We start from the raw sequence: 23,293 nt of genomic DNA, 5'->3' as shown, positions 1-23,293 counted from the left end.
AAAAAGCAGGCCGAACTTATTCTGTGTCACCAAAATCAGCAGATCCAACTCTGGATACCCCCAAGTACCAGATCTGTTGCATAAGAAGATACCATTTCTCTCATCACCTTTCAGAGTAGAATGGTTCTTTAAAGGCCCAATTTAATCCTTTGCTATTAGTGCGTCTGAGGGGACCCTGGATTTTTCTGGTGTGGTTCATTTTCCTCCTAGAGGAAATGTCCTGGCTATCATCTAGGGTGTTTCACCCTTAAATATATGTGCACAAATAATGCAGAGAATGTTAAGTTTGCAACAGGAATGCAAATTACTACATTTTTGTTGCTGCTGTTGAAAGACTATGTCTCCCTCTGTCTTTCTTGCACTCGCATGAGGTTGGAAGAAAAATGGTTTTGCAAGGAAGTTGAAGAATTTATTTAGGGAGCTGGGGAAAGATCACCTCAGCAGATCTCCTCGCTCTTGTGGGTTTAAAAGCACAAATGCACTTTAAAAAATAAATCTGCTTTGTTGGCTGTAACTACAGACGCAGAATGGAAAGCCCATAAAATTACCGGCTTAAAAAAACACAAACTTCTAATTAGCACAAAATATTACCTGTTTGCCTAGAGCCCTTTAGAGCGGAAGGGGAAAGCTATGTTTTAAAGGTTTTTACCCACACCCACCCATTTAGTAACATGAAATCACAAAAACCTCATTTCCCATGGTAAATTGCTCTACAATTACTTCATTGTCTTTATATTTCCTCTCACTCATTTGCTGGGGGCACCTAAAGTCATATCTAGTTATGGGGCTGATTTGAGACAACTCCTAGATCAGAGGGAAGATGCTGGCATGGAGTCATGGTGCTCTGGAACAGTATCCAGGAGACCCAGTTCTTAACCTCTCTTTCCCTGCAACAGACAAAAGGAAGCCTTTGGAGAGAGAGATGGGGACGTTAGTATGTCCTTGAGTGGGAGCCAGCCCTTCAAGTGACTGAAGAGCTGCATTGGTGGATGCCAAGGAAATACCCTCCAGGTCTTATCAGCTAAGAAGGATGGTGGATGAAAAACAAGAATGAGAGGAGGGTAGGTGAAAAGGATTATAGTGTGGTGGGGAAATATAAAGGACTCCACCAGGATATCAAAATCTCTCCTTAGGACAAGAGAAAATTGTATTAACAGGCCAGGAATTGCATTATTCAATCCCTTTGCTGCATTGGCCATGTGCATTCACTGCCCAGAAGATCCCGTTCACCTGCTTAAGCCCAGAGTCTCTGAAAGTGCCACTTGAATTGCACAGCATGAAAACCTATGAAAGCCAAAACCCACTGTGCAGGGGTTAGAGCAAGCTATTATGCACACTAGAAAAGTGTCCTTTGAATGTGGCTCTTGGATACAATGTCCACAGCTAGGGAAAACATTTTACATTATTCCAGACTGGCGATGACATTGCATTTCTTGGCTTGAAAATATTTAGGCTTGGAAGAATTAGATTTTATCAGTAAATGTCAATAAACATCCATTCCACCATACACACGCAAACCGATGAAAAAGTATTTCCATCAATAATCGAAATTTACAGATAGGCAAAGTAACAAAAATACTGCTTGAGAACTTATGAGGGTTTGTTTTAAGGATATTAACTTTGTATATTTTGACATTGTGTTTTAATGGTTATACAGCTTTAAATTTTTTAATTTCAATGTCTACTCTTATTAAATAATTTATGGTCTGACCTCCCCGCCCCCTGTCCCCATTGGCCCTACAACTCTGAAAATTTAAGTCAACACAAATTGGAAAAAATGCTTTAAAATAAACATCCACCAAAATTATTTTTAAAAAAATCAAATTCTGATAAGCCCCAAAATATCCATAGAGCCCTTCTTTAGCTTTTACTCGTTCCTTATTCAGGAAAACGTTCCACTGACTTCAGTGGGACTTTCCATGAGTAACAGCTAAGTAGCAATTGAGTGAAGGACTTCTGGATATGTTCCACAGCAATTAAAGAGGGCAAGGCCAATATCCCCACATTCAGCCACTCACCACAATATTGTTATGAAGACAGGAGTACAGAGGCATGAGCGGATGGAATGATTACAGTGAGGTTCGAAGGGGAATAACTTAGATGCAGTCAGCAAGGTCTTTTCATCAATGGATAGTGTTTCTCTTTTAACAAGAGCTTAATAGAAGCAATAAGGATTCTTTGGAAGCTTTAAGAAGCAATAAGAAGCTTTGGATCAGACCTTAGGTAAACAGAACAGCTCCCCATTGCTGACCCTGGGTGTAGACTCCAACCCCTAAAAGACATCCTCTGCCCTCTTTCCGGTACCCAGGCACTTTTTGCTCCCCAGTTCTTGTGCAAGACAAGGTGGAAGTTAAACTCCAGTTAATCCCTTATTCACCAGTGAGCCCTGCATTCTGTCATATGAGAATAATAACAGAATTCCCAATATCATTTTAGAGTTTGCTATCAAGCAAATCCAGCTCTACAGGACATGAGTGACAGTCACACCAATAGGACTGGCTTGCATTTAGACCAGTGAAATATTGGGTGTGATAGAACTAGCATCTTCATTTAAAAGGACTGGTAGTGGCATCCCATGTTGCCATTGATTTAGCTAGTGGATTTTGTATCAAATCTTTTACAAACTTTTTGAAGGATGTATGTATCGGTCTCCTTGGATTAAGGATTCCACTGCATATGTACATGCTCCCACACAGACACACTTTCCCTCCTACTCGTTGTTAGGCTTTATGCAAGGAAGATGTATTTCTCAGCGGATGATTGCGTTAATGTTCATGCTGCTATTTAGCCCATCTGCCGCTGAAATCCACATGACACCCTTTATACAAGCCAAGATAAACACAGCGGGCTAAATTGATCCCTGGCAATTCCAGATTCAACCTCTGACATGAATGAGAATTTGGTCGGAGTAAGGACTCAGTAAAACCGGAGAAAAGGCTTCACTATACAGAAGACGACTGATCCAGCAGTTAGGCTGCTAGCCTGGGGCTCAGGATGTCAGGAATCAGGACCTGCAGCAGAGCCAGTCTCTGGGCAACCTGAGGAGCACCGCTGGCCTGCAGTAGGCTGCCCAATTGGCTACCCCACCTGACTTGTTGGAGGAGGCAGCAGACCAACTCTCAAGCCCAGCACCAGTTCAGCAGCTGCTCAAAGCATCTGCCCATGGCTGTGATAACTCCTGTGCCTGCTTGTTCCCAGCTTTGTTCCAGTCCTGCTCCTGCCTTGTCACTCCACGTAACCCAGTTCTGACCCTGAGCTCCAATTCCTGACCACTGACTTTGGCACTCACCCTTGGTTCTGACAACTGGCCTCTGACTCCACTTCTAACCCTGGGCTCCAACTCCTGGCTACCAGTTCTTGCTCTGACCATCAGGCATGACTCCTGCTCCAACCACTGTGCGTACCATGCACGTCCCGGACACAGGAGACATGAGTTCAATTCCCTGATTCATCACAGACTTCCTATATGAACTTAAGAAGTTGTAGGCACTTGCTCTCTCTGTGCCTCCATTTCCCATGTGTAGAATGTGGATACTAGCACTTCCCTCACTCGTGTGGGTGTTGTGGGGATAAATACACTCACGGCTGTGAGGCACTCAGATACTACAGGAAATTGGCCCATATAAGTACTTTAGCTAGACAGTTTCGGCCCTAATTCATTAGCCCATTTTTCTTTAAAGCAAAGACCACATGCTCTCAGATTACAGAAATTTTTGTTTTTGAAATGTAATGAATGCTTCATCACCTAATGCAAAATTTAAAATGTGTCAGAAGTGTAGCTGGTTTTTAATGAGCACCCTGCTACTCACTGGATTTATGGGGGGTAATGCCGTTTTCTTTTTATAAGAAGATTCTGATTAAAATTTAAACATTTCTTCCAATAAGAACTGGGACTCACGGGGGGGTATTCTGATTTAATGTTTGCACCTTCCAAGTCTCTGTTCACAACTGGATACCACCCTGAGATAATGAGAAACACCAGCTTGTTAACGGAGATGGGAACAGATGTAATTAGCCCATGTTTGCATGTTCGCTGGATAATGTAGCACCCCTGTTCAGATGAAGTGAGGAAAAAATGAGTGTAGTTATTTTAACATTATTAGATGATTAGACAGTCTGTATCTCCCCAAAATAGTAGACTATTTCCCTTCCAAACACACACAAAATGAAAAAACCATGCATTGTTTCAAGTGCAATTCCAGAACGTGGGGGAAAAGATCAGATAGTTTTGTAGGCAGTCCCAAATCAAAAGGTTACACTTACCAGGATATAACTGCTTTGTTGGTGCACTGAGCTGAGCATCTTTTGTTACTCGAAAAGCAACATCTGCACCTTTTGAAGATCTTCTGCTTGTGCAAAAACCTGTTGTTTTAGTGATACCATCAGGTAAATTATGAAAATCTAATACCTTCAAGAGATCTGCAGGTTCAGCTGCAAGAAAAGAGGAGAAACCAGAATTAGCAGGCAAAAGTATCCATGTTTGCAAAGATCCATTATAATAATACTAATCATCAATAATCGTTTTAAACCACAACAGATTTTTTTCTAATAATTGTATAGCAAATACATTGCTAATGCTATCTGCAAAATTAGAATAACAAGCTGCTGGTTTGAGATGCTAATTCACTGCAGAGAGGAATAGTTTAGGCATTTATACATGTATAAGAATAGCATCTACATTCACACTAGTTAGGATAATGGGCTTATCAATAATCAGGCTTCAGTGTATTAACTGGTCGTGGTAGAAAAGAGTTCCGGTCAGGTACTGTAGAACCTAAAGAGCTGTCTGCACTGTACGTCTGTGGTATCACTCGAATGCATATTCTGTGCATCTTCAAATCTGGAGACAGACCGCTCCCAATGTCAGCTTGAAGCTGGATGCCAAATGCCTGGAGTGGTCTCCACAGCCTTGGTCCAACTGAGTGACTCATCCCTCCAGGGCTAACTCCTCTCTGGTTCATCTCTCTCCTTGCCAAAACCTCCGCCCTCCCCTCCAGTGATAGAGCACAGGGACCCCCAGAGATTCCAGCCATCACTCTCTCTCCTAGAATGATGTATTTGTCTTCCCACTGTTATGACTTAGCACCCAACAAAACCAGCATAAGAATGGCCACACTAGGTCCACCTAGCCAGTATCATGTCTTCCGATGGTAGCAGCCAATGCCAGGTGCCCCAGAAGGAATGAACAGAACAGGTCATCATCAAGTGATCCTTTCCCGGTCGCTCATTCCCAGCTTCTGGCAAACAGAGGCCAGGGACACCATCCCTGCCCATCCTGGCTAATAGCCATTGATTGGCCTATCCTCCATGAAGTTATCTAGTTATTTTTGAACCCTGCTATAGTCTTGCAAATGTAGCCTGAAAACGTCTACAGGTGCTACTGTACTGAGCACAATCACGTTCATTTAGCGAGAATTGTGACACTGGAGCTGTGCACATTTCTGTAACAATTTAAACCAGGCAACACTCATGGAGTTTTAGATTAGGTTAAGAAACCTGAAACTCAAGCCAGGTTTGTCCAGACCTGCAAAACTTTTGGTTTTGAGTTAGTCAGGTCAGGCAAAACTTGGTTTCAGATGAAGTTTTTGGTTAACTTTTGTTAAACTGAAATATGTGCACACAGTGTTTTGACAACCTTCTAGTGGTCTTTTTAAGTATAGTACAAGAAATGCTTGTTGGACTACATCACCCAGAATCCTTACCCAGGAGTTGGGTGTGTCTAGATTTTATAGGGTGAAAAAGACATGCTGTATCGTCAGCAGCAAATCTCAGGTTCTTGATCCTTTGTTATAAGCTAATAAAGATCCTCTATGTGTACAAGTGTACTGCAAGCTTTGGTTCAAAGAAACTCAGGGATGAAAACCTCGCCATGTAAAGACAGCTTGCAGAAAGCAATGCAAAGTGAAAGCACAATGGGTGGAAATTTCAAATGTGCACAACACCAGCCTACTTCCACGCCAGCTGAAGTCAATGGCATGACTCTCCTTGCTTTCAATGAGAGCAGACAGGCGAATGCTGAGTGCTCTTGGAAATCCTGTCCCATGCTTTGTACAGCTCCAAAGGAACCTCCAGACAGTGGGTTTTGAGTAGTAGTAGCAATAGTGAACATTTTCGATGTCTGAAGGCAATGGAATTTCAGCCTTGTGTCTGACCACACACTTAAGTCAAGAACACCATAAAATTCGCTCTCTTAATCAGGTCTCACCACAGGCCCTACAGTAACGACATGCCCTGACCTCTGCACATCAATCCCCTCTGGCTACTATTATACAATTATTGTAATTAATAGAAAGGACCTGAGCATTACAAGACAAGGAATGTCCAATTACTGTCTATGCTGGAAAAGCTCATTTCTTGCTTCTCTCCCCCAGCATGGAGCCTGCCACTTCAATTGTGAATTCAGAGAAAGCTATGCAGTTCAGGCAGGGAAGGCAGACTGCAGCAAGTGCGCATACCGCACAAAAAGCATAAACGACAGTGGGATAAAGGCTTTCTCATTTCCAGATAAAACAGTCTGGAGCACAATCTTCAGTGGAATTCACTGCCTATAGTCTTGTGTGCAATAATGCATCAGAATAAGCAATGGAATCATTCCTGCTAACAACATGAAGCAAAAGGTGTAATGCCCCAGCAGGCCTTTTTACCATATCTCATTAGGATCACATCCTTCTTAGCATTTGCTTTAGCTAAAAATCTTGAAAAAAATCGCTAATGGAAGGATTCTATATTACACTCAGAGCTATCAGTCCTTGCTAATTGGGGGTCAGTTTGCATCCAGATGTTAAATCTCTAAAACACCAGTGACATAGCATGCCTAACGCATACCATTAACTGGCTAATCCGGCATGTTTCCCATCAGCAGCAGAGATGGCATTTCCAAAGCAAACTGGATTCACCAAAACGGACCATAAACATTTATAATAAATTGTCGTGAATTTTGACCCAATACTCTGAGCCAAGAGCTGTCAAAAAGATGAACCACCCACCTCAGCAAAGATTTGGCAATACCCAGAGCAATCTCGGCTTGACAGCCTTATTTAGCCTTGCCAAGACAGTATATTTCAATTTTATTCTCATAGCAAATTATTTTCCCAGAGGAAATATTTTATTCAACCCTCAAGGACGCAACCAAATATCAGCTAGCTTGCTTGATATTGACATCTTAAGCAATGACCTCTAGCAAACTGGCACCCAGCATCCACAGACATTTTGAAACAGTGTTGCAGTGTGATATATGTGGCTAAGAGTGCCAACTTGTTATCAGCTCAGGGAAGGATCCAATGATAATACAATTACTACCAGCAGCCTGATGTGCGATAGCTCCTTTTCTGGAAGAAGACAGATCTCCCAACATTAGAGACACGGAGAAATAAAGTATGGGAAATACTTTCAAAGGGGGGAAAAGGGAGGGAGAGAGAGAGAGAGAGAAAAAAAATGCACCTTATACCAAGATCAAGCCTATTTTATAATCTGTGGTTACCACTTTGAGAATTTGAACAAAATAAATACACAGATAAATGATAAGAGATTGACAAAGAAGTCTTTTAAATGGAACATATACCAGTTATGAATGAATAAGATAAGCTAACACTTACAGACTACATAAATTGTTAAATAATTTTTTCATTCCCAGACAGAAATTAGACTCCCATGTTTCTGGTATCAGAGGTTATACATATAAATTATGTCCATGCTTCAGAGCAGTACACAAGATGAAAATGACAAATAAATAGAAAACCCCCACACCCTCTTCCTCCTTTCAGAAATAAATAAATTACAGGGGGTTGGGTGGAAATCACATATTATTTGAAGCTTACATTTATAAGTCATTTATAAAGGGTTAATTCATGATTACATTTTCAAAAATCATTTTATCAACTGTTATAGATTTATAGAGTCCAACCAGTTGCTTATAACATACAGGTAGCCTATAACACCAACTTTATCTATCAGTCTATAACACCTTCTCTACTGATGTGCTTATACCCATCTGTATAACACACCCTACTCCTGCCTGTAGTATGCTTGTTAATATCTAGTAATCATTTATTAATTCTGAATAAAACTATTGACAAATAGACCCTTAATGTACAGTACACTAGAAAAAAAAAACCTTTTCAGGGTTTTCACCACCTGAAAATATTATTCCACCAGTTTCTGCTGTATCCAAGCCTGGAATGCCATGAAAGCATCTAGATAAAACTCTGAGGAGTACTCAACAAAATGCCTAAATTAGACCGAGGGATGAGCAATGGTGGGAGGTACCTTACACTGTTTCAGAATACTGACATTTACCATTAGGGGACCATCTTCATTAAGCCCAGAAATATTCTGAACCATCCATGAGTTCCTAGTATTTTTGAGGATGTAAAAGAGAAGAGCCTAAAAAAAAAAAAATACACCACAGAAAAGCACATCTACGCTGTGTAATGTTCCTTGCAGTAGAGAAGAGGTAGCACTTGGCTGTAATGAATACAAAGTGGATTCTTTTTTGAGGCTGCTGGACACCCAGACATACCCTGTGGCTCTTTCTGCTTCTTTACTAACTTCCCAGACTGACTAGGGAAAACAATTTGTGTGCTGCGCTGCCCAGGAAAGACAGCAGCAGAGGGGCTGATATATCATCCACAACAGATATGAAATAGCTGCAAAATAATGGATACTCTAAAAGGCCATCTGGAGCAAGTGTAAATATCTTTAAAAGGTGCCATTACCTCCAATGAGAACAAGTCATCTCCAGGAGCCGAACTGGAAACAGGAGGTTTCCACTGTGATTTTTTAATTAATCCACTGGCCTAAGTTGATTGGTTTCCTGCTAGGAACAATTCAGTCTGCAGTCATTTCTTAATCAAACAGCAACCAACGTTTCAAGTAACACTGATTTCTGTGATATATCAGCCAGTTTGGTGACTTGAATATTACGGCAAATGGAAAGTGCAAAACTGACAATTAACACCTTTTCCCCGCTGTGTACATTTTCAAAGGGACTCATATGTGGCAATCCCAGGGTTTGAATATAGCATATCAGGTTCTCCAGTGTGCACAAAAAGGTGATTGGCTCAGATCAATATCTACTTTTCTATCCTCATCTGTAAAATGGAGATGCTAAAACTGACCTGCCTCAAAAGGCTGTTGTGAGGCTCAAATCATTTATGTTCGCAAGGCCCTAAGTGCCAATCATTATGCATATAAATTGTGAAGGAGACTTGCTGTGCCAGAGAACATTGCACCAATCATTCTTGCTAATGCTATGGGTTGTTAAAGGAGCTTCCAGTGGCTGCAATGCTCCAGGCATGGTACAGACCCATAGGGAGAAGCAGACCCTCCTCAAAAAGGTTCCAGTCGAAGTAGACAAAACAGACCAAGGGTGAGAAAAAGGCAGGATTAAGCCCACTTCACAATTGGGGGACGGACGTGGAAAATGAAGTGACTTGCCAAGGTTGTACAAGGAGTCTTTAGCACTCAGATCTCCCAGTCCAGAACTTTAACCATAAGACCATCCTTCCTTTCAATTGCCTTTAAAAATGACACTACCAACGAGAAGCGGTGTCTGGAGTAAATGAAAGGTTCTATAACCAGCCATCACGATTGCTTTCATCAAAAGTTCATGCTTGCGGCCTATTTGCTAGGAGTGCACGCACCGACATGATTTTTCATCAGCTGGAAGGCATTCAAGGATATCTGGACCATTACTAGATAAAATTAAATATAACAAGAAAGCAAGGCAATGGGCACCATCCAAGTTAAACATGACATGTGCCTTTAACATGCTAATCAAAAATGGATTTCCTTTGAAACAGGGACCATGAAAATTCCCTTTGACTGATTGTTGAATACCACCATTCTGGGATGAATTAACTATACACAGACATCTGTTCATCATTCGATGAGAACGTCAAAGTCCCCCAGTAGTTAATGAGCTCTACATTATTGTGTTATTATGTGTGTTACAGAAGTAAGACTCCAACCAAGATGAAGACCTCCATTGTACTAGATGCTGTATATAAATTGAGCGACAGAGAGTACCTGCACCAATACCAAAGGTAAAATCAAGCCCATGATCTTTTAGTAGGGCATATTTCCTATATAGGACGAAGACTCTTACAAGAATTACTGTATGGTTTAAACATGCCTCTCCTTGCACTCATAAAGCCTACGGTACCATCTTACATCCTAGGTAGCTTCCTAAGGATGTCACTGTACACTATCTTTGTTCCCTAGGTTACTATGTAAGAGAGGCAGCAGAACCCATAATGGGCACCTATGATCTTCTATTTCTGGTGAAACCTTATTAGTTTGGGGGTCTGAGTTACTATGTGGAATTGCTGGCCATAGGGGAGAGGTGGATCCTTCACAATTCATGTGGGCACCAGGGGAAATCATTTTGGTGCCAGGTCTGGGATCCCTGCTGATGGGCCAGAGATCTATGATCCTATGATCTTCCTGTAATGAAGATACTGTCTCTCCATAGGAGTTAAAAAAATATTAAAGGGGCAAGACTGAACAATATTAAATATGAAAGGTCAGAACTATTCCTAGGATAGCACTACTCCGCTCTTAGAAACAAACTGATTTATTTTATTTTTTAATATCTTGTCTTTTTATTACAAACAACAGCGTGAGGGTGTTTTGCACCATGCAGAAGGAGTCAGTGCAAAGAGAAAAAAAGTTACTCATTGTATTTTCAGGTTCAAAGTACATGGTGTGACTAAAAATAATGGAACAAAATTACCTTTGGTGTAATTCCACTGACTCCAATAGTTACACCAGGGTCCAGAGATGTATGGTGATTGGAACCATATCACTCAATGCAATTCTGTTGCAGTTCACTTTGTTCTTGGTTCTAATATCTGAAAGCAGCACACAGAGGACGAAATTCATGCCATGTTGAGGGGCAGCACAAGGGCCTATGGACCACTTGCATGTCACTCAATCCCTTGATATAAGGCGTATATAAGCCTAATGCTACCTCTCTGCACAGGGGTGATTTTCACCCAGACACAGCGTCCTTCAACATCAGCGAACCAATAATTTTATTTCACTGGGCTTTTGGGGCCCACTGTAAACAAAACTGAGAAACCCAGAAGCATGGCAAAATCTGCGATGGAACCAGAGGCAGAAGGATGGTGACTGGACTGTGGCACTGAGATTGGCCTTGATTTTCGAAGTGAATTAGCTACTGTCTTCTAAATGGTCTCTCTTTTTTTGCTTGCTTCTTCATGAATAACATTACTATGCAACATTAAACACAAGATCATCCTTTCCATCAAGATGCAGCAAGACTGGCCAACAAAACTGACAACCGAGCTTTGGTCCTAAAATCTACCCGTTTTCACAAGTACTTTAAAAGGGCGGTAAACATACCCAGATCAGGCAAGAGGATTCAAAGAGCAGAAATATATCCAGCTTCTTTGCGCTCTTAAATCAGTGTAAATCAGGAGTAACTCTACTGAATGCTGAGGGAGTTACACTGGCTTTGGTTTAAAAACAGGCGTGAATGAGAGAAGATGCATCCGATGAGGCGAGCTATAGCTCACGAAAGCTCATGCTCAGATAAATTGGTTAGTCTCTAAGGTGCCAAAAGTGCTCCTTTTCTTATTGTTATAATTATTACTTTGTATTACGGTAGCGTCTTTCAGGGTCCAGCTGAGATCAGGGCCCCATTGTACAAGATGTTGTAGAGACAGTCCTGCACCAAAGAGCTTCTAGAGGGGGCAGACAAAGGACGTATTATTTCCCTATTTTTACCTGTGGGGAAATCAGGCAAAGAGAGACTGCGTGACTTGCCCAAGTTCACACTGTGACAGAGGTAGGAATAAAACAACTTTCCCAGGTCCCAGGCCAGGGCCTTAACCACAAGGCCAACCTTCCTGAGTTAATTACCTGCTAAACCTGGGGTTAGAAGGAGCTACTATTAAATTAGTTAAATCCATTCTTCGGGCTGCAGACACACAAATGCACACAATGCCCTTTTAAACAAGATTATTTAAGAAAATCAAGCAGTGTTGATGCCAAACATTATGGGAGCGGAGTCCTTTGACTTCTGGGCCGGTGGTCGGAACACAGACTCCAGCCAAAATGCAAGAGGTTTGCATTACCTGCCCCACCCCTGGTGGACAGTAATCCCCTGTAATACTGCAAAACCACCAGATGCAACTTGGTAGCGGTGCTTCAAGGCTGATCACAAAAGAGCCTATAATGAACTATAAAGGAAACCAAAGTATCATTAGAAGTCTGAAGGTGAAAATTGGAACATTATGAATTCACACGACTGGATGTAAACACCATGCCCAACACATTTGGGTTGTTAATACCAACCTTTCCCCCTCCTTGACTGTACTGTAAATATAATTTTAGGCAGGGAAAATGTAATTCTGATCCTTCTGGACATATGCAATAACAAGGGATTTTTTCATTGGCATTACACATTGGAAGTCAAGGAGCAAAATATAGACTAAAACTCTAACAGAACCCTGGTTTAGCTATGACAGTGAATGCCATTCAGTTAGCTGCACACACCTAGCTGAGCTCAGATAATTGCAGGCCTGTGCATGTAACAAGGGGACAAGGAGTAAGATATTAACAATAAATTAAATGCTGATGATTCTACTCTGAGCCTGAACCTAGGAAATTATTATTATTTATTTCTATTGCAGTAGCACTTAGGAGCCCCAGTCACTGATTTCTTTGTGCCAGGTGCTATACATACACAGAACAAAAAGACAGTTCTTGCCCCAGGCAGCTTACAATCTAAAAATCAGTACATTTAGATCTGAAGTCAGTGGGAGCTTTGCCAAAGTAAGAACTGAGGAAAAGCTGTGTTAGGACTTCAAGATTTGATCCAATGGCTTTCATCGCTGCTCATTTATCGCGAGAGACATAGACGCTAGTGATCTGCAGTCTAGGTTTGGCTAATGACCACACAGTCTGGATGCTGATCCAATCTATCCAGCTCTCTTGGGTCCCTGCAAATCTGTGCTGGAAATCTTGAGAGAAAAGACCTTCCTAATCCTAGGACACCTTTACAGTTTCCCCTCTTCCACCAAACTTTTTGGGCCCAGACACAGCCTAGAAGCACAATTGCCGTTTGTGTACATGAAAAATAATAGGGGTAAATAGTCATTGAAATGCATATTGGTTCTCAAAACAGGTTCAGTTCAAGTTCGGGGGGAAGCCTGAATGAGCCCACAGATTCTAATTTCATCCACCCATCTCAGCTAGACACAGCTCTCTCTCTAGGCATGGTCCTGATCTCCCATACATCAGTGAAAGCACTCCTGATTTATGTTAGTCTAACTGAGATCAGAACTGGACTGTCCGATTTATGTCTTTATTTGTGGAAGCATCTTATCTTATGCCCCATTTCGCTTGTAATAATCCCTCTTCTCACTGCATTTGAGGAAACTGTGTGGCATTTTTTGGTATTTGTATGCTCTCTAAAACTGGTGTTTCCACTAAGAAATGTCATCCCATCAAGCCCAAATTTGCATGGACATTTCCCAGTTCTTTTTATGTCTCTGACCATCAACACTGCAGTGCCTGTAGCCAATAGCTGGAGAAAGTGAGATTAGCAAATCAGAATCAGTTTGGAAACAGAGGTAAATGTAATTTTCACAGGACACTATGGGAGTTAAACTCTATTGAAATTCAGTGGGAGATGGGCCCTAGAGCCCTTTGAAACTCCCAGCAAACAATATTTTTACCTGTAATATTTGTTATTACTTAAAGCTATGAACTTTGACGGGCCTTTTTACCAAGTGCTAGAACACATAAATCACTTATAAACTACTTATAGGGAGCTGAGTCCACTGTCTGAAAAATGACAAATCTACCAGTAACAAACCAGTATACAATTCTCTCTCCCTTTATTTTTCTAGGCATTGAATTCAGATACATAATGCCCCCAGATGCCTATCCCCCAAGGAAAGCAGTTATATCTGAGACTCATGACTGAATTTAACACTTAAATTATTGTCGCTCTGAGATGCTACTGATTGACGTAATTTCCAGTTGCTTTTTCGTTGCTTTACATGGTGCCATTTACTGGCACTGGCTTTTTCCTTTTCCTCGTTTTCCACTCAAACCCTACCTGTAGTCACCCCTATGAATCAGTTTTCCTGTATAAACTGCACTGCAGCAGCATACAATACCAGTAAGGCCAACCCCAGGTGCTCAAAAATCATGAATTATTTTTAAATCCCAGGATTTTTAAGCCCATAGTAATGCATTCTGGGCAGTTTATTTGCCTTCTTGAACTTTTAGGGGTCACATTTTCAAACTTTTCTCCATCCATGAGGGCTAGAAAGTTACTTTTTCTTTTTTAATGAAAGCTGAGATGAGCACATGACTCCAGGAGCAGGGGCTTTAAGAAAAAACACCAAATGTCATGAGACTCGGGATATAATCACAAGAGCTGGCAATACCACAATCATGACCTGCATCTAAACAGTCTCAGTTCTATAAGGAACTCTTAAAATAATTTCAGGCTAGTTTAATTTCTGAAATAAAACAGTGCCCATTTAGCAACAGAGAAGAGCTGAGACTCTCACTGGGATTCCCTGAGTACTCACAGCTACTAGCAGTTTACCCACGCTAAGACGCTAGCTGCTTACAAACAGGGCACACAGGGAGTGTTTAGTAAAAGACAAACTATATTTCTGCTTAAAAAAAAAGTGACACATCTGGAAAACCTATCCCAGTGTGCACTTATAAACTGTCGAGTTCATTTCATTGATTGTGAAAGGTGCTGGCTTGACATTCTGGGAGATCAAAGCCATCTGTTTAAAAACATTTGCAGTAATGAAAGCAACAGGACAAGCTTGCAGTGCCCTGCTGCCTACCTTCAGGGCTGGCCTGGAAGGACTATCTGTCTGGTTCATGGGACAGTTCAGTCTTCCTGTCCCAGTCTTTCAGCTGAGTTTGCCAGCCACGTTGCCAATTAATGCCAACTATACTTTGTTGTTGGGTTTTGGTTGGGTTTTTTTTTTGGAAGAGAGGGGGAGTCCATTGGGAACACCCATGAAATCTTGGCCTTCCTAAAATTCTCATCTCTCGTTTAATACCATTCTGATTCTAATGTATGCAGATCGTTCGTTCTGCACTGTTTGATGGCATCTAGTGTGGGTTATTTCCAGGACTAACCTGTGCATTTTAAACACATGCCAACCAAAGAATGAAACAGAGCTTTGTTTTTCCAAACAGTTAAAAAGAAACCCACAGAGGCATGAGAGGGTGGAGTTCTGGTCTGTTCCAACCTGAATCCTTGCCTGAAAGTTCCAGACAAGTGTTTCTCAGCCAGTGGGTTATGATCCCGGGGGCGGGGGGGGGGGGTGTCATTAAAGGCAATCGGAGAGATGCCGGAGTCATGGGGCATTGAAAATTTTATTACAATCTAAAGAAGATCATATCACCCCCCCCCATCACTCCCCGTACATCTTTACCTTGCAAGGTCAAGTATGCTGTCAGCCCCTCAAAAAACACACCCAAATCAATTATATAGGCTTAGCGTTGAGACATTTTTCACTCTTACTTTTTACAGTAAATATCAAGGGGTCGTGAAAAATATTGTTTTCAAATAACGGGTCACCAAACTGTAGAGATTGAGAAACAATGCTCAGCCTAGACCAAGGCGTCCTTTACTTTCCAACAGCTGCAGGATATCCAAAAAAATGTCTCTGGGACTGACTTTATCATCGTAAATAATAAAATAATAATAATAATAAATGATAGTAAAGAAGAAGAAAGAAGAATTACTTTGAATTTATATAGCTCCTTCCATCCAAGTGTCTCAAGCTTTAGAAAGGTGGCTACGCATTATTACTCCCATTTTACAGATAGGGAGAACAAGTACAGAGAGGTTAGGTGACTTGCCCAAGGTTACTTAGTGAGTCAGTGGCAAAGTAAGGAAAATAATCTAGGTCTCCCAGCCCACTGTTCCAACAGTTTGCTAGGTGTGATGTTGCTATGCTTGGAAGCATATACTCATATTTGTATCATCTGGAACAGCTTTCCTCTGTCTCTCTGCCTCAGCAGCTCTCCATCTCATTTCAGATCTTATTTGGAGACACATCTTTTCTCCTTTGCAGATGCCTCCTAAATCATAACAAATAGCTGTGGGACAGAGAAATTAACGTTTTGCATGTGTCATTTAAAACAGGGACTTGGGGGGAAACAGGAAACGAAGGGCCAGATTATGATTCCAGTTACACCAGTATAAATTCAAAGTCCTTTGATTTCAATGATGTTGCTCCAGATTTTCATCAGAACTGAGTTCAGAATTCAGCCATAAGAGATATGGCTCCGAGACACGGCTTTGCTACTGATTCACTACGTGACTTTACACAAGTCACTTAGAGCCAGGTATTCAGCTAATATACATGCATGCAGCTCCTCTTACTTCAGTGGAGCTGTACCTGTTTAAGAGCCACATCCTCAGCAGCTATAACGTGTCTGTTTCTCAGTTCATTCATCTTTAAAAATAAAGGATACCGCCCCCTCCCCCCAGGAGTGTTGTGACGGCTACTTTATTAGTATTTGTGAGGCCCTTTGAGGTCCTCCAATGACAGGTGCAAAGTATTATTATTCACTTTTATTCCTCAAAGTTTTTATTCTGCATGAAAGACATTATGCACTGTACAGTTCAGTTTTGCTTTCGTGTCTCTTCAAGGAGACGGGAAGGGGGCCATAGTTCAGTCTGAACACAGAGAGAGAATTTCTTCACGTGGACAGATGAAAGAGGTGTTTTTATTTATTTTAAAAGGAAAAAGTGCTTAAAAATTGTCCAGACAAGACTGCTTGTAGTGCGACATCACAGCGGGTCAAGATACAGGACCAGCCAGCTGGCACTCAGCATTCTCCTCCAAATCTGGTACACATCAGCAGGGGCATGTGCCCTCAGAAAGGGACTCCAGAGTGGGAATCTCCCACACCTACAGCCCAATGGGCTGTCAGTCACAAGGGAGGGGGAAAGAGTTGGAATCTCCCCCATAATGGAACTCTCTTTGAAGTACTGGCCTGATCAGATGAGGTCAATCCACCAGGTGGTTGTTTTTTTTAAGAAAGGGAGAGATCTGCATGCCTGTTCCCCTGCAGGGGAAGATTCAAGCTAAAATTCCTGTTCACTGACAAAGCTACTGTCAGGGCAACATGCTGAATACCTTACAGCTCTGCGCGGAAACTGGCTAAAGAAATCAAACAGCCAGAGCAACGTCAAAGGAATGGACTCCCTTGCCCCTCTCCCTTTCTTTCTTTTTCCCTTTTTTTTTTAAGGGGGGATTACTTTTAAAAGCTTGTCTGTTTAGCACTGAGTTAATAAACACCAAATTCTTTCCTCACATTCGCAGATGTAGTTCACTGCCTCCATTATTACCATGATTCAAAGGGACAGGACCAAATCCAGACGTGGAGTAAGCAGGAGCGTTTGAATTCAATACTCTTCTACACCAGGCTTGGATTTGGCACTCTCTAGCTAAATGCTTATGTGTTTAAACAGATGCCTTAGATTGGAGGGGAAATGACTTAAATCCCATGATCATTAGCCAGATATCACAGTTCTGAGATCCACGTAAGTACCTAAGCAGACAGAGAGGACAAATGCAACCCTGGTGTTTTTGGATACAACTCCTATTGAATGTAAATGCTTCTCCTTGCATCACGGTTGAATTTGGCTCTCTAGTTAAGGACTTATCTGGAGCCTGTAGACTCACTCATACCCATGGGATTGCTATATTCACTCGCTCTCAAGCAACTAGTTAAACAACCCAGCACCCCAGCCCGTTTCTGAACCACTTTTCTTCAATAATTCCAGTTTCAAGGTCAACCAAATGAGGTGACAGAAGCTGCTAAATCACAATAGAGAAAATAAATAAATAAGCTCCTCAACAGACTGCAACTGTTCCCTTATCTTTGTAAGACAGTAAGACTGCCCTCGGGTGGACCATGTTATGAGTTATTGCAGGGGCCATTTGGAATTACTCAGAATTCCACCAGCTGGATGAACTCAGTGATCCATTTAGCCAACGAAAAAGGGGACTCAGTAAAGCTGGGGAGTTTTGCACCCTGTTATCAAGACACTTAAATACTCTCCCGTCCTGGGAAGCCATATAACAACCCCAAGCTCTGAAGGGCCAGATCCTCAGCTGGTGCAAATCAGCTCAGCTCCATTGGCTTCAACAGTGCTATGCTGATTTATGTCAGCTGGACCGAATGTTTCTCCACTGAGTCATATCATCCCTTGTGGGATTTTTAAAAATCCCAAATATTCCCCCTGTGAACAAAGCAATTCATTATACGACAAGTCAAGCTTGAAGGATCGCCTGCATCATCCTAAAGGTGCTTCCTGTCCCTGCTCTCACAGGCCCAATCCCATGGGACGAGGGACACGCAAATGACACGCAAGCAGAGCGTCTGAGCCCTGAGTAAGGGCTGGAGCACTTTCCACATTGAGGCACCTCCCTCAGGGGCCATGCACAGCCCTTCCCAGGAACATTTCAGAGACAGAGAATCACACAAGTGAGCATCATCGAAGATACGAGGTCACAATAATCACACAACCAGCATCCTTCCCCTATTGCTCATTACCTACCCGATCCTGCTCCCACAGCAATCAACTAGACTTTTGCCACTGACTTCCCTGGGTGCTCAGAGGATGGGGCCCTAACATGGCTTTTTGCTTTCAGCCAGGCTCCTGACAAAACCACATCCGTTTGGCGAAGGCACAGGGAAACACAAGCCCTTTTAAGGCAGGACTGTAGCAAGCTTTCCCAGCTGTACATACCCCCGCCCTGCCTCAGGCTGAGTGTCTCCCAGAACGTTCCCTAGGGACACTGGTCAGTGGTAAGGGATTCCATCTGGGGCCATGTTCTGTCAGCAAGGTCAAAAGAACAAGATGAATCAACCGCTTTGCAATCCCCGTCTTTGCCTCTGCTGATCGTCTCCACAGCACCGGAGGAGACGCTTCGCATACCATTCTGCCCACGGCCTGGCCTAGCTCCGCTTTGAATGGAAAGCCAACCTGTCTAAAATTACTGCCTGGTGTACTATTCAACAAGCCAAGACTGGGGGACCAATTTGTTTTTCTTTCCCCATTGGTGTCTTTTTTTTATTTCCCAGCCATTTGGATCATGCACGCCTGGATCAGCATGACATTTATGGCTCTAGCTGGCTTCCAACACTGGCACGTCCCAATGCAGTTTAGAGTTGCTGGGACAATGCTGCTTCCCCACACAGCTAGCTCAGGTATTTAGATGGAGTGGATCTCTCTCCGGCTTACTCTACAATGGACCTCTAAAACTTAGCTTAAATACAATTTGACCAAGCAGTATGTAACCAGCCATGCTATGGTATGCTGTAGGCCAAGATTCTCGACTGGTGTAAATTAGCATCTCTCCTTTGACTTCAAAGGACTTAGGGGGATTTCAACCAGCTGAGATTCTGGCATTCAGTTTCTGAACTCTTTTTAAACACCATTCAAGCTGGCTGAATGGTGTTTAAAATGAATTGGGGGGGGAGGGGGAGAAACATGTTTAAACCAACTTTTAAAACGGTTCAGTTCACTTGGTTAAAGGCCCAGTTTAGATGGAGCTGGGGATCTCATCTCAGATGGCTCCTGAGCCCATTTAGGATTTCAAAAAAATTTTGTGGGAGTACCGGTGTTTGGAGGTAGATTTGGGTGTGATTTGTGGATTTGTAGATACAAAGGGATATTTAAAATGACAGTCACCTCCTTGCCTTAAAGGGAGACGGTGAGGATAAAATTCAAGTATTTTAAATATGGTTGTTTTTCCTTAACTGTTACTCATAGAACCTGAGATTATTAAAACTGAAAGGATGTTAAAATTTGTTTAACACCATACCCCTAGGTAGGTCATCCTCAACCATAGGTGTTGGACCAACTTCTGTTGGTGAAAGAATCAAGATTTCAAGCTACACTGCGTAGCTCAAAAGCTTGTCTCTCACACCAACAGAAGCTGGTCCAATAACAGATATTACCTCACCCATCTTGTCAGCCAAGAATATAGCAAGCTCAATAAACTATCTGTGGCCCTGCCACCACTAGAGGGCGACAGAGCACCATACCGAACGAGATGCATCTGATTTGCTTTTCACCATTTATTTCACTTTGGTTTTGTGACCCTGAAACTAGACTTGACTGTTTTCTGGTTGGTTTGATTTTCTGGTTCTCAGGGACCGCTTGTATTTGGGTTTAAAACACTACAGGATTTCAGTGTTCCCCCAGGACAATAGGTTATAAATGCAATTGCTTTTAAAACATTTCAGGAAACATTCCAGGGAACATTTGATATGTAAAGTGAATTTTTTAGAAACAAAGTAAAACCTACATTGGGAGGCTTTAACACCCCTCTTTATTAAGCTCTGCAAACTGACTTATCAGCCAAGATTTTCAACAGTGACTAGTCATTTGGGGTGCCTCCATTTTTGGGTGCCCAAGTGAGAAGCCTTAAAGGGGGGTTGATTTTGTGAAATACAGGCCCCATTAAAGGGATCCCAAGTTGTGCACACACAAAAAACACTTTCAGAATGGCTAGTCACTTTTGAAAAACCTTGGCCCTCATTTCTGTGCCTTCCAGGCTTTGGGCTGTATTCTTCTCTCGGGAGGTACATGCAAATGATATCAGGAGTTACACATGTATACAAACCTATATTATTCAATCTCAGCAAAGCCTTTTCCATTTTTCCATTCCCTTTTGAACAGCAGAAACCCACCATGTAAGTTACTAGGCATTTTTCAGCTTCCAGAATGAAAACCAGGTGATATGACAGCGACTTACAGTCAGAAAGAGAACCCAGGAGTCCTGACTCTCAGTCCCCTGTTCTAAATAGCTAGCTCACACTGCCTGGACCACCACTATTGCTTTCTGGCTTTGATAACCGCTCCGTCTATGCTTTGGAGAGTAACCCCCAGGACCACAAGGCATATCACATGCATTCCAATTGGTATTCAAAACGCTCGGCACCAAATCAAATGAGGAGGACAGACATAATGGATGCACCACACAAAAGTGAGCAGTACCTACAGACGAGTGAGGGGAAGGAGCTTTTTCAGGTCATCAGGGCAATGGCCACTCTCCATGACCTCATCCCATCAGCACTCCTCAAAATCTTACCCAAAACGGGGTGGGTGGAGGGTGGAAGTTTGTCTCCTTACTACCGTTTAATTTTTTTCCTGCAGCAATGAAATTTTGCACACATGGGTCCCTATTTAGCAAAGTACTGACACACGTGAGAAACTTTTGGCATGGTCCCATGAAATCAGTAGCACTCGCATGCTTTAAGACCTTGCTGAATGGTGATCGTTTGCATCAGTGGCAGGAGGAGGGCGTTGTACATGGGCATTTCTAGATACAGATACACATACATTCATGTCCTTCCACAGCGATAGCTCAGTGGTGTGAGCATTGGCCTGCTAAACCCAGGGTTGTGAGTTCAATCCTTGAGGGGGCCATTTAGGGGTCTAGGGCAAAAATTGGGGATTGGTCCTGCTTTGAGCAGGGGGTTGGACTAGATGACCTCCTGAGGTCCCTTCCAACCCTGATAGTCTATGAGTTCCACCTTCCATCTAAGGATCAGCAAGCGTAATTACTTCAGGCTCACAACAGCTCTCTGAGATACATAAGCGACCTGCCCAAAGTCACACAGAAAGTCAGGGACAGAGCTGGAAACGAAAGCCAGGACAGACTCTCAGTTCTGAGCCATGACTACATCATGTCCTCCATGCATAAAGGACATATGGAAACAATCAGCTAATCCACATGTGTTTAAAAGCTGTGATTTCTGAGAATCTGTCATTGTGCTACAGAATAAAATAAGCTATTTTCTGGGGGTCTTTTTTCCCCCTCCTGCTTTTGACTGGCAGAGGAGTTAGCAGAGCAGGAATGTGTACAACTGGCCCACATCTGTGCAATATTTGGCCACAGCAATGTCCTTCCTCGAGTCTTCGAGGTTAGAAAAACAGATGGAGAAAGGCTTAATGGGGTGAGTCAATCAGGCCCCTGAATCCTTTGTACACAGAACATTCTGTGCTGAGTGAAATGAGACCACCATCACTCCAGTTCTTAACATGAGACTTTGTGCTGTGAAGTTCATATCGCTAGAGAGACAATAAGCTGCTCCCTCTCATCGCCTCCCGGGGGGGAAAAGGAGCTGCATATCAGCTGTCCATAAACATTCAGTGCTTCACAAGACTCTGTGCTGAGAACACGAAGAGACACTGGGGGGGGGAGGAGGGGGGCGCGTTATCGAGTTAAGAGTTTGTCGCACCATCGTCACCACCGAACCGCACGCTTTCCCCACCGCAATTTGAAAATCAACCCGGGTTCTGGGAAGCCTTCGCCTAACCCCACCCCCGTTACTTCTGTTGTGCAGCTGCCTGTTAAATTGTGCAGCTATCAGGGTAATTCAGTACATTAATGCCAGTGCCCACGTGATTATGATGATTTCCACCAGGGTTAGCATTGCACTGAAGTTCATTTGTCAGCTAAAAAGACATCACTGGAACCTAACACTTTAGTAGGCGCTTAAAAATTGGAATAAAAAGAATCCCTGGAGAATAAACTGTCGATCAGTGGTTCTCAAAGCCAGTCCGCTGCTTGTTCAGGGAAAGCCCCTGGCAGGTCAAGCCAGTTTGTTTACCTGCCGTGTCCGCAGGTTCGGCCAATTGCGGCTCCCACTGGCCTTGGTTCGCCGCTCCAGGTCAAAGGGGGCTGCAGGAAGCGGCGCGGGCCAAGGGACGTGCTGGCCGCCCTTCCCGCAGCCCCCATTGGCCTGGAGCGGTGAACCAAGGCCAGTGGGAGTTGCAATTGACCGAACCTGTGGACACGGCAGGTAAACAAACCGTTCTGGCCTGCCAGGGGCTTTCCCTGAACCAGCAGCGGACCGGCTTTGAGAACCACTGCTGTACAGAACTATTCTACACTGGATTAGAGACAGATTAGAGGTAGAAAGCACCTAAATTACTTGGGAGTCTAAGTGCCATTTTCAAAAGTGGGCCCAGCTCCACAAAGGTGTTAAAGGCTTAACCCCCATGGGAAGTTAGGCCCCTGACTAGATTTGAAGATCTGGTCCTTATGGCATATAGTCGCTTTTGAACATTTTACCTTAGATCTGCCAGGCAATCTTTCTTTGCATCTCTAGCATTGCCATGTATCTGCATATGTTGGAACTGGGGTGAATTACAGACTAAACATTTCCAGTCACGTGTGTAAATGAATGAGCTTCCACACGACTTTCACATTCACTTTATGCCTACATCTGAGCGACTGTGTTTTACTGCCGC

General features: G+C 42.8%; 1 protein-coding gene across 2 annotated transcripts in view; it reads right to left on the bottom strand.

Moving 5' to 3' along the window:
• The window catches only part of COL5A1 (collagen type V alpha 1 chain), a 248,943-nt gene that overhangs the window by 187,683 nt on the left and 37,967 nt on the right, over nt 1-23,293 (bottom strand). For both annotated transcript variants that reach the window (XM_073313982.2, XM_073313983.2), the window contains exon 2: nt 4,264-4,431. In XM_073313982.2, coding sequence (XP_073170083.1) covers nt 4,264-4,431 — 168 coding nt within the window. The remainder of the gene's footprint in view (nt 1-4,263; nt 4,432-23,293) is intronic.

This window comes from Lepidochelys kempii, chromosome 16 (genome assembly GCF_965140285.1).
Source record: "Lepidochelys kempii isolate rLepKem1 chromosome 16, rLepKem1.hap1, whole genome shotgun sequence".
Lineage (NCBI taxonomy): Eukaryota > Metazoa > Chordata > Testudines > Cheloniidae > Lepidochelys > Lepidochelys kempii.
The sequence above is the reverse complement of the archived record's forward strand: the minus strand, read 5'-3'. Positions and strand labels throughout refer to the sequence as shown.